This window comes from Schistocerca nitens, chromosome 2 (assembly GCF_023898315.1).
Source record: "Schistocerca nitens isolate TAMUIC-IGC-003100 chromosome 2, iqSchNite1.1, whole genome shotgun sequence".
Lineage (NCBI taxonomy): Eukaryota > Metazoa > Arthropoda > Insecta > Orthoptera > Acrididae > Schistocerca > Schistocerca nitens.
Genome location: NC_064615.1, coordinates 31463098 through 31475683, shown reverse-complemented (window position 1 = coordinate 31475683; position 12586 = coordinate 31463098). Strand labels below are relative to the sequence as shown.

The 12586-nt window shown below is 45.2% G+C and overlaps 1 protein-coding gene across 1 annotated transcript in view; it reads right to left on the bottom strand.

Moving 5' to 3' along the window:
- LOC126234246 (leukocyte elastase inhibitor-like) overlaps nt 1–12586 on the bottom strand; it is a 57562-nt gene that overhangs the window by 17916 nt on the left and 27060 nt on the right. Inside the window, exons 2-3 of the mRNA XM_049942939.1 lie at nt 8007–8584; nt 962–1357 (exon numbers count right to left, since the gene is read on the bottom strand). Coding sequence (XP_049798896.1) covers nt 962–1357; nt 8007–8582 — 972 coding nt within the window. The 5' untranslated portion in view covers nt 8583–8584. The remainder of the gene's footprint in view (nt 1–961; nt 1358–8006; nt 8585–12586) is intronic.

The following is a 12586-nucleotide window of genomic DNA, read 5'->3' as shown; positions in this document are numbered from 1 at the left end:
ACTTTTTTTATTTTCACGAAGTTATGATCTGTCCGTTCGTTCATTGACGTCTCTGTTCACTGTAATAAGTTTAGTGACTGTTTTGCGACCGCACCGCAAAACCGTGCGGTTAGTCGACGAAAGGACGTGCCTCTCCAATGTGAACCGAAAACATTTGATCGCAAGGTCATAGGTCAACCGATTCCTCCACAGGAAAACACGTCTGATGTATTCTATACGACACTGGTGACGACAGGTGCGTCACATGACAGGAATATGTTGTCGACCCACCTAACTTTTTACACTTGGCGAAGGGGTAAAAAGATTCTTCTACCTTGCCTGATTTAGGTTTTATTATGGATGTGATAATCACTCCCAAAAAAGTGATGAAAACATAAGAGTGTCAAACTGCAACCTATGAATGCAACAGTTTCACAGTCGCACAGTTTTCCCTGTGCTCTGTCAAAACATATGTTTTTAACGTTTTCAAATTTTTCCGTGTGTAGACCGTCAAATCTTGCATATGTCAAAGCAAATCTGAACATGTCCTGGAATTTTGGAGAGCGAAGTTGATTATGTGTGAGTGCCTGAACTTTGATAATTGACACACGATCAGGTAAACAACACTGCTCTGTGTACCCGTGCAGCTTCGCAAAATAATTGCCTGAAAATAAAAAAATTAATATTTTCACTTCAGGGAAGACTTGAACCAAGGACCTTTCGTTCCGCAGTTGCTCTCGCTAGCCACGGGACCACAGCGCTCCTGAGCTCACACTATCCTTGTGTTGCATATCTTGCACATGGACTACTCAGTTTGTATATTTTGCTTATTTTTTTCCATAGTTCCACACAACGTCTTCCTGTTTTCTCGATTGATCTGTGTTCAGTTTTTCAAGGCCTATCCACTGGGCCAACTTATAAGAGTTGTGCTGAACAGGCAGATGTAGATTATTTCTAGATCCAGTTGCTTGTCGAAACGTACCTGGCATCCGATTACTTCGTCATAGGCAAAGAGGGCGGATGACTCCTGGAACATCATGTCGACCTCGAACGCCTCCGTCTCGCTGACGGTGAAGCGCGCCCTGCGCGTGGCGTTGACCTTGAACTGCTCGTTCCAGGCGCCGTTGAAGTAGAGGGCGCTGGCCACGGCGAGCACCGTGTCCGCGCCCAGAGGCTGTTCCAGCATCCTGGGGATCTTTGAGCGCGTCTTGTCCGACACCCACTGGTTGATGAAGGTGGTCGCCTCTGTCGGGTGGCCGGCGAAGTCCACGGCGAACACTTCCGAAGACAGGACGTTCTTCACGGTCTGCTCGTAGATGGGACTGAGAGAAACCCTCTTGTCCAGCACGACAGCGTTCGCCAAGCTTGCCGTCACCGCCTGCAGGGAAACCAACACTTTGCTTTCGAGAAACCGAGAACGTTCTGGAACTTAACAGTCTGCAATTTTGCCAGAGCTAATGTTTACTATTTAAATCGGTGGACCGATGGAAAGAACACCAGTCACGTTAAAATAATAAATGCTTCGAAAAATACTTATTCGACATACATGGTTTAGAGCTGTATGTTTTAGACGAAACTTCTTCACGCTCTGTGTACGTTGACCGCTAATGAAGCCTGAATTACCGTAGTAAACTATCAGCCAAAAAATGATCCTGTAGTACCACGAAAAAGGCAAATATAATACTATTTCAAAGACTGGCGAAAGTGAGGAACCAGCTGCCCCAAACCTCATTCCATGCTCATAAAAATTTTTTTGTTCTCCGACTGGAACGTTTTCCGCTAGTTCCCTTCTCTGATGTGCTACAGCAGGATGCGCTGCTTAAGTGAAGCTAATTCTGCAGATCAATTCAATTTTTGCGGTTCATTTACATCATGAGAAGCATTTACGTACACTGACACATATAAACAACAAGTAAGTACACAATTGGTTGACACAAAACGGTAGCATCATATTTTACTGGAAACTTTTGCCTATTGATCGCTTTTCAAGGAAACACCCGGTTTACAATTTTTGTAATGACGGGATTAGGACGTCAAAAGAGCCGACTTTGAGCACGAGACGCACCCCAGGACATTTTTATCTCCACTGTCTATACTTTTACAAATAAATTCACAGAACTTTGTCAGCGTGACCTGGAAGGATTCAGGATTCAAACTTATAGCAGTGAAGTTCAAACAAACAATTATCCAAATCTCTTAGAAACTCTGGTAAAAAATTAGGTAATTAATTATAAAATTTGAGTTTTTCCAAACATGAAGTTTAAAATCTAACAGATCATTTTTTTAATAAATTCTAGAGTTTCATACACCTGTAAGTAGGGTTTGTATGCTGTGCAAAATTCATCTAAGAATCTCTCTTACTGATTAAGAAAAGTGTACCTATCGCAACAAATGCAGCCAGTACTAAGTGCAGAAGATTATTTTGTTACGTTTTTGAACTTCCACTGCTACGAGTGTCTACTGCTGTGTGTGTGAATCCTGAATCCTTCCTGGTCATGCTGACAAAGTTTTATGAATTTGTGAAAGTATAGATACTGGAAATAAAAATGTCCTCTGGGGCCTCTCCTGCTCCAAGTCAGCCCGTCTGACGTCCTACCTCCGTTAATAGAGTGAAAACGTTCTGAGAAATATTTTGCTGAATTTGCAGTCCTTCCCTTGGTCCATAATTTTTGGCAGTCGTTTCAAGTTTTCGGGCATGTTAAGATCCCTTTTAGCTCGTTTTGTCACAGTAGTGCCACACTGGGCACATTTGTATAGGCGTAAGGTTCCCATTCACAGACAGAGCGCATTTTAAGTTTTACTGGTGAAAAAATGCTGACTAGAAACAGTTTGGTGATCGTAGAAAGTCTGTGATGACCCCAGAACCATTGCCACGTGTTCACTACGTCAGTGAAAATTACATTTATGCTTCAGACCGGGTATTACGTGCAGACGTACGGTAAATTTGAACCTCTATCTCGGTAACAATCATATCGAAACTACTTTCGAAGTACCTCGACAGTATCATCTGAAGTACATATGGTAACCATTTCAAGGATCTGCCATGAATAGAAAGTATAGGAGTGACCACCTTCGCAATTTCGTACTTCTCATACCTAAAAGGTGGGAATTTAAGGATATGGGACCTGGATAAACTGCAAGAACCAGAGGTTCTACAGAGTTTCAAGGAGAGCCTAAGGGAACAATTGACAGGAATGGGGGAAATAAATACAGTAGAAAAATGGAGAGCTTTCAGGGATGAAACAGTGAAGGCAGCAGAGGATCAAGTAGGTAAAAAGACGAGGGCTGGCAGAAATCCATAGGTAACAGACGAGATACTGAATTTAACTGATGAAAGGAGAAAATACAAAAATGCAGTAAATGAAGCAGGCAAAAAGGAATACAAACGTCTCAAAAATGAGATCGACAGGAAGTGCAAAATGGCTAAGCAGTGATGGCTAGAGGACAAATGTAAGGATGTACAGGCTTATCTCACTAGGGGTAAGATAGATACTGCCTACAGGAAAATTAAAGAGACCTTTGGAGAAAAGAGAACCACTTGTATGAACATCAAGAGCTCAGATGGAAACCCAGTTCTAAGCAAAGAAGGGAAAGCAGAAAGGTGGAAGGAGTATATAGAGGGTCTATACAAGGGCGATGTACTTGAGGACAATATTATGGAAATGGAAGAGGATGTAGATGAAGATGAAATGGGAGATACGATACTGCATGAAGAGTTTGACAGAGCACTGAAAGACCTGAGTTGAAACAAGGCCCCGGCAATAGATAACATTCCATTGGAACTACTGACTTCCTTGGGAGAAACAGTCCTGACAAAACTCTACCATCTGGCGAGCATGATGTATGAGACAGGCGAAATACCCTCAGACTTCAAGAAGAATATAATAATTCCAATCCCAAAGAAAGCAGGTGTTGACAGATGTGAAAATTACCGAACTATCAGTTTAATAAGTCACAGCTGCAAAATACTAACGCGAATTCTTACAGACGAATGGAAAAACTGGCAGATGCCGACCTCGGGGAAGATCAGTTTGCATTCCGTAGAAATGGTTGAACACGTGAGGCAATACTGACCCTATGACTTATCTGAGAAAGATTAAGGAAAGGCAAACCTAGGTTTCTAGAATTTGTAGACTTAAAGAAAGCTTTTGACAATGTTCACTGGAATACTCTCTTTCAAATTCTGAAGGTGGCAGGGGTAAAATACAGGGAGCGAATGGCTATTTACAATTTGTACAGAAAGCAAATGGCAGAAGAGTCGAGGGGCATGAAAGGGAAGCAGTGGTTGGGAAGGGAGTGAGACAGGGTTGTAGCCTCTCCACGATGCTATTCAATCTGTAAATTGAGCAAGCAGTAAAGCAAACAAAAGAAAAATTTGGAGTAGGTATTAAAATCCATGGAGAAGAAATAAAAACTTTGAGATTCGCCGATGACGTTGTAATTCTGTCAGAGACAGCAAAGGACTTTGAAAAGCAGTTGGACGGAATGGACAGTGTCTTGATAGGAGGATATAAGATGATCAACAACAAAAGCAAAACGAGGATAAGGGAATTGGATTAGGAAATGAGAGACTGGAAGTAGTAAAGGAGTTTTGTTATTTGGGGAGCAAAACAACTGAGGATGGTCGAAGTAGAGAGGATATAAAATGTAGACTGTCAATGACAAGGAAAGCGTTTCTGAAGAAGATAAATTTGTTAACATCGAATATAGATTTAAGTGTCAGGAAGTCGTTTCTGAAAGTATTTGTATGAAGTTTAGCCATTTATGGAAGTGAAACATGGACGATGAACAGTTTAGACAAGAAGAGAATAGAAGCTTTCGAAATGTGATGTTACAGAAGAATGCTGCAGATAAGGTGGGTAGATCACATAACTAATGAGGAGGTATTGAACAGAATTGGGGAGAAAAGAAGTTTGTGGCACAACTTGACTAGAAGAAGGGATCGGTTGGTAGGACATGTTCTGAGGCATCAAGGGATCATCAATTTAGTACTGGAGGGCAGGGTGGAGGGTCTCAGGACTGAAGACGACGACAACAACAACAACAACAACAACATACGTAGAAATCGTAGTTTTTCACGGTTTGCTCAGGAACCGCTCACGAATAAAGTGATTTTACAAACCGTCGAAGATCCACCTAAGACCACACCTAACGCTAAAGAACTACCCTGGAGGAAACGTGTAATGTTTACATTTTGTCCCTATACTGTAGGGTAACTTCAGTACGCCCGTAATCCAGATAGGTATACGTATGGTCCTCAGGACAAGGGCAAAAACGAAACACTTCATTGTTTACCTCGTATCAATAGTGCCTGGATACAACACACTGAAAAGCCGCATATGAGGGAACGTGTAACTACTTATTCACTATACCGCGCAAGATAAATTTTTCGCAGCTCTCACGATAACGCTCTTGTGGAGCAGACTCTTCTAAAGTGAAGTGCTCCAGGACGATGCTTATTTCGTCCCGAAATGAAAAATGATTCCATTTTTCACCCATCTTTTGTGACTGATTTACTCAGAATGGTGCTGGCTTTCTGAACGCGCCGATTAAGCTGTTTACATAGACCAAAACGACCCTGTTACAATTTTGGAGTCACCTACTTGTGCACCCATCCTGCACAGGAACTGGTTGTTCGGGTACTAAAGGACTGAACAGCGAATCACACCCTCAGTCAAGGCTTAGTTCATCTGGAATTAGTGACTTGTCAGAAATGTGATCGGAGTATGAAGGTATGCAGGAGTGTGAATTTGTGCCATATGACGTACGGTGCGGTGTTGTCAGCCGTGAGTAATATTTATAGTTGCTGCAGTGCCACCCAGCGTTATACAGCATTTTCTATCGCTGTAGCTTGAATATTGAGTGTTCTTTGCTGTCAAAAGTTGGTAAGTCTGACCTAGACGAGGATCATGGTCACTGACATGCCACAATTTGCGACCTTCCGGTTACGCGGTGACTTGCTGCAATGAAACGTCCACCACCATTATGTTATTTTCCTGCCTATCAATAGATTCACTGAAGAAAAAAAAAAGCCTTTCCTTAGTGAAGTATGATAGATGATAGTTGTACGGGTAATTGTACATACACTCCTGGAAATTGAAATAAGAACACCGTGAATTCATTGTCCCAGGAAGGGGAAACTTTGACACATTCCTGGGGTCAGATACATCACATGATCACACTGACAGAACCACAGGCACATAGACACAGGCAACAGAGCATGCACAATGTCGGCACTAGTACAGTGTATATCCACCTTTCGCAGCAATGCAGGCTGCTATTCTCCCATGGAGACGATCGTAGAGATGCTGGATGTAGTCTGTGGAACGGCTTGCCATGCCATTTCCACCTGGCGCCTCAGTTGGACCAGCGTTCGTGCTGGACGTGCAGACCGCGTGAGACGACGCTTCATCCAGTCCCAAACATGCTCAATGGGGGACAGATCCGGAGATCTTGCTGGCCAGGGTAGTTGACTTACACCTTCTAGAGCACGTTGGGTGGCACGGGATACATGCGGACGTGCATTGTCCAGTTGGAACAGCAAGTTCCCTTGCCGGTCTAGGAATGGTAGAACGATGGGTTCGATGACGGTTTGGATGTACCGTGCACTATTCAGTGTCCCCTCGACGATCACCAGTGGTGTACGGCCAGTGTAGGAGATCGCTCCCCACACCATGATGCCGGGTGTTGGCCCTGTGTGCCTCGGTCGTATGCAGTCCTGATTGTGGCGCTCACCTGCACGGCGCCAAACACGCATACGACCATCATTGGCACCAAGGCAGAAGCGACTCTCATCGCTGAAGACGACACGTCTCCATTCGTCCCTCCATTCACGCCTGTCGCGACACCACTGGAGGCGGGCTGCACGATGTTGGGGCGTGAGCGGAAGACGGCCTAACGGTGTGCGGGACCGTAGCCCAGCTTCATGGAGACGGTTGCGAATGGTCCTCGCCGATACCCCAGGAGCAACAGTGTCCCTAATTTGCTGGGAAGTGGCGGTGCGGTCCCCTACGGCACTGCGTAGGATCCTACGGTCTTGGCGTGCATCCGTGCGTCGCTGCGGTCCGGTCCCAGGTTGACGGGCACGTGTACCTTCCGCCGACCACTGGCGACAACATCGATGTATTGTGGAGACCTCACGCCCCACGTGTTGAGCAATTCGGCGGTACGTCCACCCGGCCTCCCGCATGCCCACTATACGCCCTCGCTCAAAGTCCGTCAACTGCACATACGGTTCACGTCCACGCTGTCGCGGCATGCTACCAGTGTTAAAGACTGCGATGGAGCTCCGTATGCCACGGCAAACTGGCTGACACTGACGGCGGCGGTGCACAAATGCTGCGCAGCTAGCGCCATTCGACAGCCAACACCGCGGTTCCTGGTGTGTCCGCTGTGCCGTGCGTGTGATCATTGCTTGTACAGCCCTCTCGCAGTGTCCGGAGCAAGTATGGTGGGTCTGACACACCGGTGTCAATGTGTTCTTTTTTCCATTTCCAGGAGTGTATTAACTGTGGACGACTGCAATGGTGTGTGGCGGAGATAGGGAACAGAGTGAATCTTGGCGCCTGCCCATAGCTTACAGTTCTGTCCTCCGCAGAGGTTAACGTCACATTCCGGACAGAATGATCATCATCAACACTGTAGGGGGTGCCCTTACTCAATAATACGCTCTTGCCCCTTCTGCCGTAAAGGCAAAGGGAAAAATTGTCGACAGCACGTGGCATGCCCGGAGAGTCAATCATATCAGTCCAAGTAGTGGCCACGCCCAACGCTGCTTAACCTAGTTGATCTGACCGAAAACTTTGTACCCGTCCTAGCATGGCCGTTTACATCACAGCCAGTTGAAGCCCCTTGAAATGACCCTGTGGACTAAAGCTGGCTGCTTGGGGTTAACTTTACCAGGATACACAGCTTTTATAAACTAAACAAGACACTGAAGACTCAAACGTGTCTTAAGAGGTTCGGGAAGCAGGCAGGGAGAATTTCTTCAGTGGGGTGGACAGTATTTAAAGGCATAGTTCACTCACCTTGGATGCGTTGATGGCACGGAGAGCCTCGCCCATCTTGTTCCAGTATATCCAGTCGGAGGACGTGCCCTGGGCAAGGAACGAAGCTATTTGTCTTGCGGTGTTCCCACGCGCGCCCATCTGCAGGGCTGCCAACACTGACGCGATGCTCAGGGGCGACAGCACAGCGTTCTCATTGGCTGGAAGGTGCCTCCGGAGCGTCGCCGCTACAGTGGCGACCCCGGAGTCCACCTCGCCGGTGGCGCGTGGGGCCTTCATTGTCACTGCCTTGGCTGGCGTTGTAGTGGAGACCGGGGGTGTAGTAACAGCACTGGCGATAATAGTATTTAAAGGGGCGGTCGTGGTGGTGGTAGTTTCAGTCCCAGTTGTCGTCGCTGCTTTATTACTGCCGATGCTGTTCCGCGAAGAAAATGGCGTCCACGGCGCCTTTGGCGGTGGAACTGTGGCAGCAGCGACGGGCGCGACCCCCGATCGTCCCTGGACGGCGACGGACGACCTGAAGTGGGCGTAGCCAACCACGTACCCCTGGCACGACGCCGCCGCCAACAGAAACGCGAGGGAAGCAGCGAGCATCATGTCTGTGGACATAAGAAACCAGAAGCTCCTTAGATCCGCTTGCTCAGCATCCGACATTTAAGTGAACAAGTAACGTCTGGTGCGTAAAACAAAGGAGAGTTCATTACCACATATCTAAACGTCCCAGTTCTATTTTTTATCTTGGCCCTCGTCGTACTGGCGGAAGAAGTATTTTTCCTTTTTTTACCTTTCATTCTCTATTCTAATGATTAAAGCTGTATCGAGCGACCCATTTCTCAGACTTTTGCTTTAAGCAGATATCTTCGTTTTTTTTTTGTTTTTTTCGTTGCCATGTGCTAGGTGAATGACCTTTCCCTATTCACTGAAGCATGATGTAAATTTCTAGCCCGCATCACCCCCATCCCAACTTCAAGACGCTACTCCAGGCGGGTGTAAAATGAGTGTGCGCAACGGAAAATAACGAACGCTAAAACGATGGCCCTGTCTGACTATCCCCCTGAAGCAGATCTTAGGATCTCTTAACGTTCTTTTTTAACATTTAAATTACATTTTAAACATACATGAATGATGAAGGCAACTAATACTACTACTACATGATAAACGCTGCTATTCAATATATATTTTATAGATTAAAATCGACCTTTTGAGTACAATTGTCTATTTCCTAACTAAAATTAGTAATCAATTGTCCAGCTCTGCCCCTTTATGACTGCGCGAACTAATATCAATAACGCAAAATGACTGACATCTACGTACCAAACACTAGAAGACACTTGTTTCCAAGATTATCTACAATGGTGTGGAACCTCAGTGGAAATTAACTTTGTCACATATGTTTAGCTTTTACAACCCCAATAAGCCGAAGCAATCTGCGGTATCAGCAAATGTACTGCGTCCAGTGCGTCGAAGTGATGGTTCTCGTACGTCTGCGACGATGGAAGAATTCCAGCCACAAACTCTTTCAAACACTAGGACGGCAGAAGGCGGACCTCTGACTACTATACTCTAATACTGTCTTCTCCTCTCTGTGTTCTACAGACCAGAAACACGAACTCCCAGCCACAAGAAGGGAGTTCAGATAACGTCTCAACGTAAGTATAGGCAGAAGTAGTGCTCTCAATTACTTAACGCTACGTACTCAACGACGACTTCCAACCCTGAGGTGAAGTCCTGAATCTTATATTTTCGCAACAGTACAGTGCCTAACTGTTCTAACTGCAAACTCTCCTGAGAGCAAAGACAGCAAGACTGTTTGTACCAACAAAGTTGATACTGAACGGCCGTCACACACGGGCGCTCACAACGGAAGACTTCGTCTCTCCACTGTTGGCTTCCCAGCAAGGCTCGGCTCCCCATCCTCTTCATTCCAAAACCGAATCATATTCCCGAAACCACGGAATATTCTCCCTCTACAGATTCTTCCGAACGCCGACCAACCATATTATAGTCTTTTGTCGTCCAGTGCGGAACGTTTGCGAGGAAGACCCTATACTCTTACAATGGTACGCTTCTGAGTAACAATCCTTGGAAATAAACCAGCCTGCGTGGTTCCCGAGGTGCTGCTGCTTCGTTCCTCTCACCTGCGTCCAATATTTGCAGAGTTAGAGAGTATTACCCGGTTATCCTTCTGGCCCTACTACAATAGCGGCCGGCCACTCCTGTATTGTGTCGTCGCGCTCAGGTGTCCAGACTGTCCATCTTGGCACTTTATTTACAAGGCGTACGTGACAATGTCAGTCTCCTTTATATATACATATATACGATGTACAACGTATCACATGATACCAAATTGGGTTTGTAGATCACGGCAAAGTATGTGGAGGGGTGCTTGTAAGGTGCGAAATTATTGCCACCTTACACAACCTCACCTCTCATTTTCACCTCTAAGAACAGCTCTATTCGTGACGTTCAATAAATAGTTTATTAAAACACGTCGCTGATAATGATGACGGGATAATACGTATTATTTTTCCAGAAACCTGTGATTTAGCATAAATTTCACAATGACAATTGCCCAACTGTGTAGGAAACTTACTCTCGCCCTGAACATCGTCCATGCAGAATACTTACAACCGACTTTTCGAATGCAGGGCTTTCTACCAATTACTTTTCGCTGTATTACAGGAACACACTAAGGAACTCCACAACCCCACAACCATATCAGTGACTGGACCAACTTGCGCCTTCCGTCACAAACGGCCTGGAGCCCATGGAAATGAAAGCAACCCTGGGCTTCACTATATGATGACATTAAGGATGCTTATCGTTGTAGACGCAGAAACATATCCTCAAACCTTAATATTCAGACATGGTTCGTAACAATACCTTACTTTAGACAGTCACCGTTTCCTCTAGATCCCGAAATGCTACATTAAAATACCTAAAATTTAATACTACGAACAAATGCGGAAATGTGTCAGGGCTTCATAGAGTTTTATAGGGCTTTTCCACAGTTCTATTGGCGAGCGATAGTAACGCCAACTGTCAGAGTGTATATTTGTTTTTTCTGCAATGAAATTTGTAGTTTATGATTTGTTACAGTGGTATAAAGTTATTTCGAACAATCTATCTCATCTCCCACTCCCACACTCCCAGCTCCCCTCCCCCATAGTGGTCTCACAAGGAAACACCTCAAAAAAAATTGCTTACGTTTACCAAAAATGATTAAATTTCTCTACTGGCACTGACATCTGAATTTTTGTTCTAAAGTTTCTTAGACCATACTTAAAGTATGGTCTAAGAAGTTCTCGAACAAAAATTCGATTCTGTGCTAATGTTAAGGTAATCACGGAGTCCTCAAGGGCCGGCCGGTGTGGCCGTGCGGTTCTAGACGCTTCAGTCTGGAACCGCGTGACCGCTACGGTCGCAGGTTCGAATCCTGCCTCGGGCATGGATGTGTGTGATGTCCTTAGGTTAGTTAGGTTTAAGTAGTTCTAAGTTCTAGGGGACTGATGACCACAGATGTTAAGTCCCACAGTGCTCAGAGCCATTTGAACCATTTGAAGTCCTCAAGGATAAGGTCGGCAGCGACTAGACAAGCAGTGCATTTGAGAGCGCCCGTTACTTAACTGCCGACATATCCAGATCAATATGATTACAGATAGGTGATGCACAGATTTACTGACTGGTTGTAAGAAAGTTAAGCGAGACAAACAATACAGGCAAAGACAATACCTTTAAGTAGCTGAAACAAATTTAGCACTACAACAAAAGTCTAACCCAGACTTGTGAATTAATTTCATTATATACGAACCCTGGGTTACCAGGAATTATATGTTTTCCCGCATTTTACAGTGCGAACGCTACAACATGGGAGTTGTACGCGAACATAAAGAAACAAGAAATTTTACAGGTAAAGGAGTGAGGAGCGGTTCGGGGCATCGATCCCCCCCCCCTCTCTCTCTCCCTCCCTCTCTCTCTCTCTCTCTCTCTCTCTCTCTCTCTCTCTCTCTCTCTCTCTCTCGCTGGACTGACCCTACACACCTGTCGTGTGCTTCTGCGAAAGCAGAGCTGACATCGTCTACACCGGGCGCCGATCCCTTCTAATGACAGAGTCGTTCTCTAACCCCTGGATGGACCAGAATTAATCTCTTAACTCACTTCAAAATAAGAAACGAGTAACGCACAACCCAGAGCAAAGCGGGACAAACAAAGCATTTTGTAACGGCTACTGCGCAATCTGGAACCGGTATGGTATGAGACAGAAGAAGCCAAAGACTGAACTAATGGCATCCAATACCGAAAGAGAATATAAACCCCTTAGGAATAATAATTATAAGAGACGAATTAGAAACGATAGAGTCATTTACCTATTTCTCAAGAATGGTCACAAGGGATGGTTGATGCATAGTAATTGTGAATACAGCAAGCCAACATTTTATTTAATTTTGAAAACAACTTACCAGCAAGAACGTCAGCAAATAAGGAACCAGATCATGGAAATGTCAATTTTGAGTGTTGGCCTATGACGTTGTGAAACTTGGCCAGCAGGGAAAGAAGACAGAAGACGCCTAGAAGCGGCTGACCAGATACAGTTAGTGTGA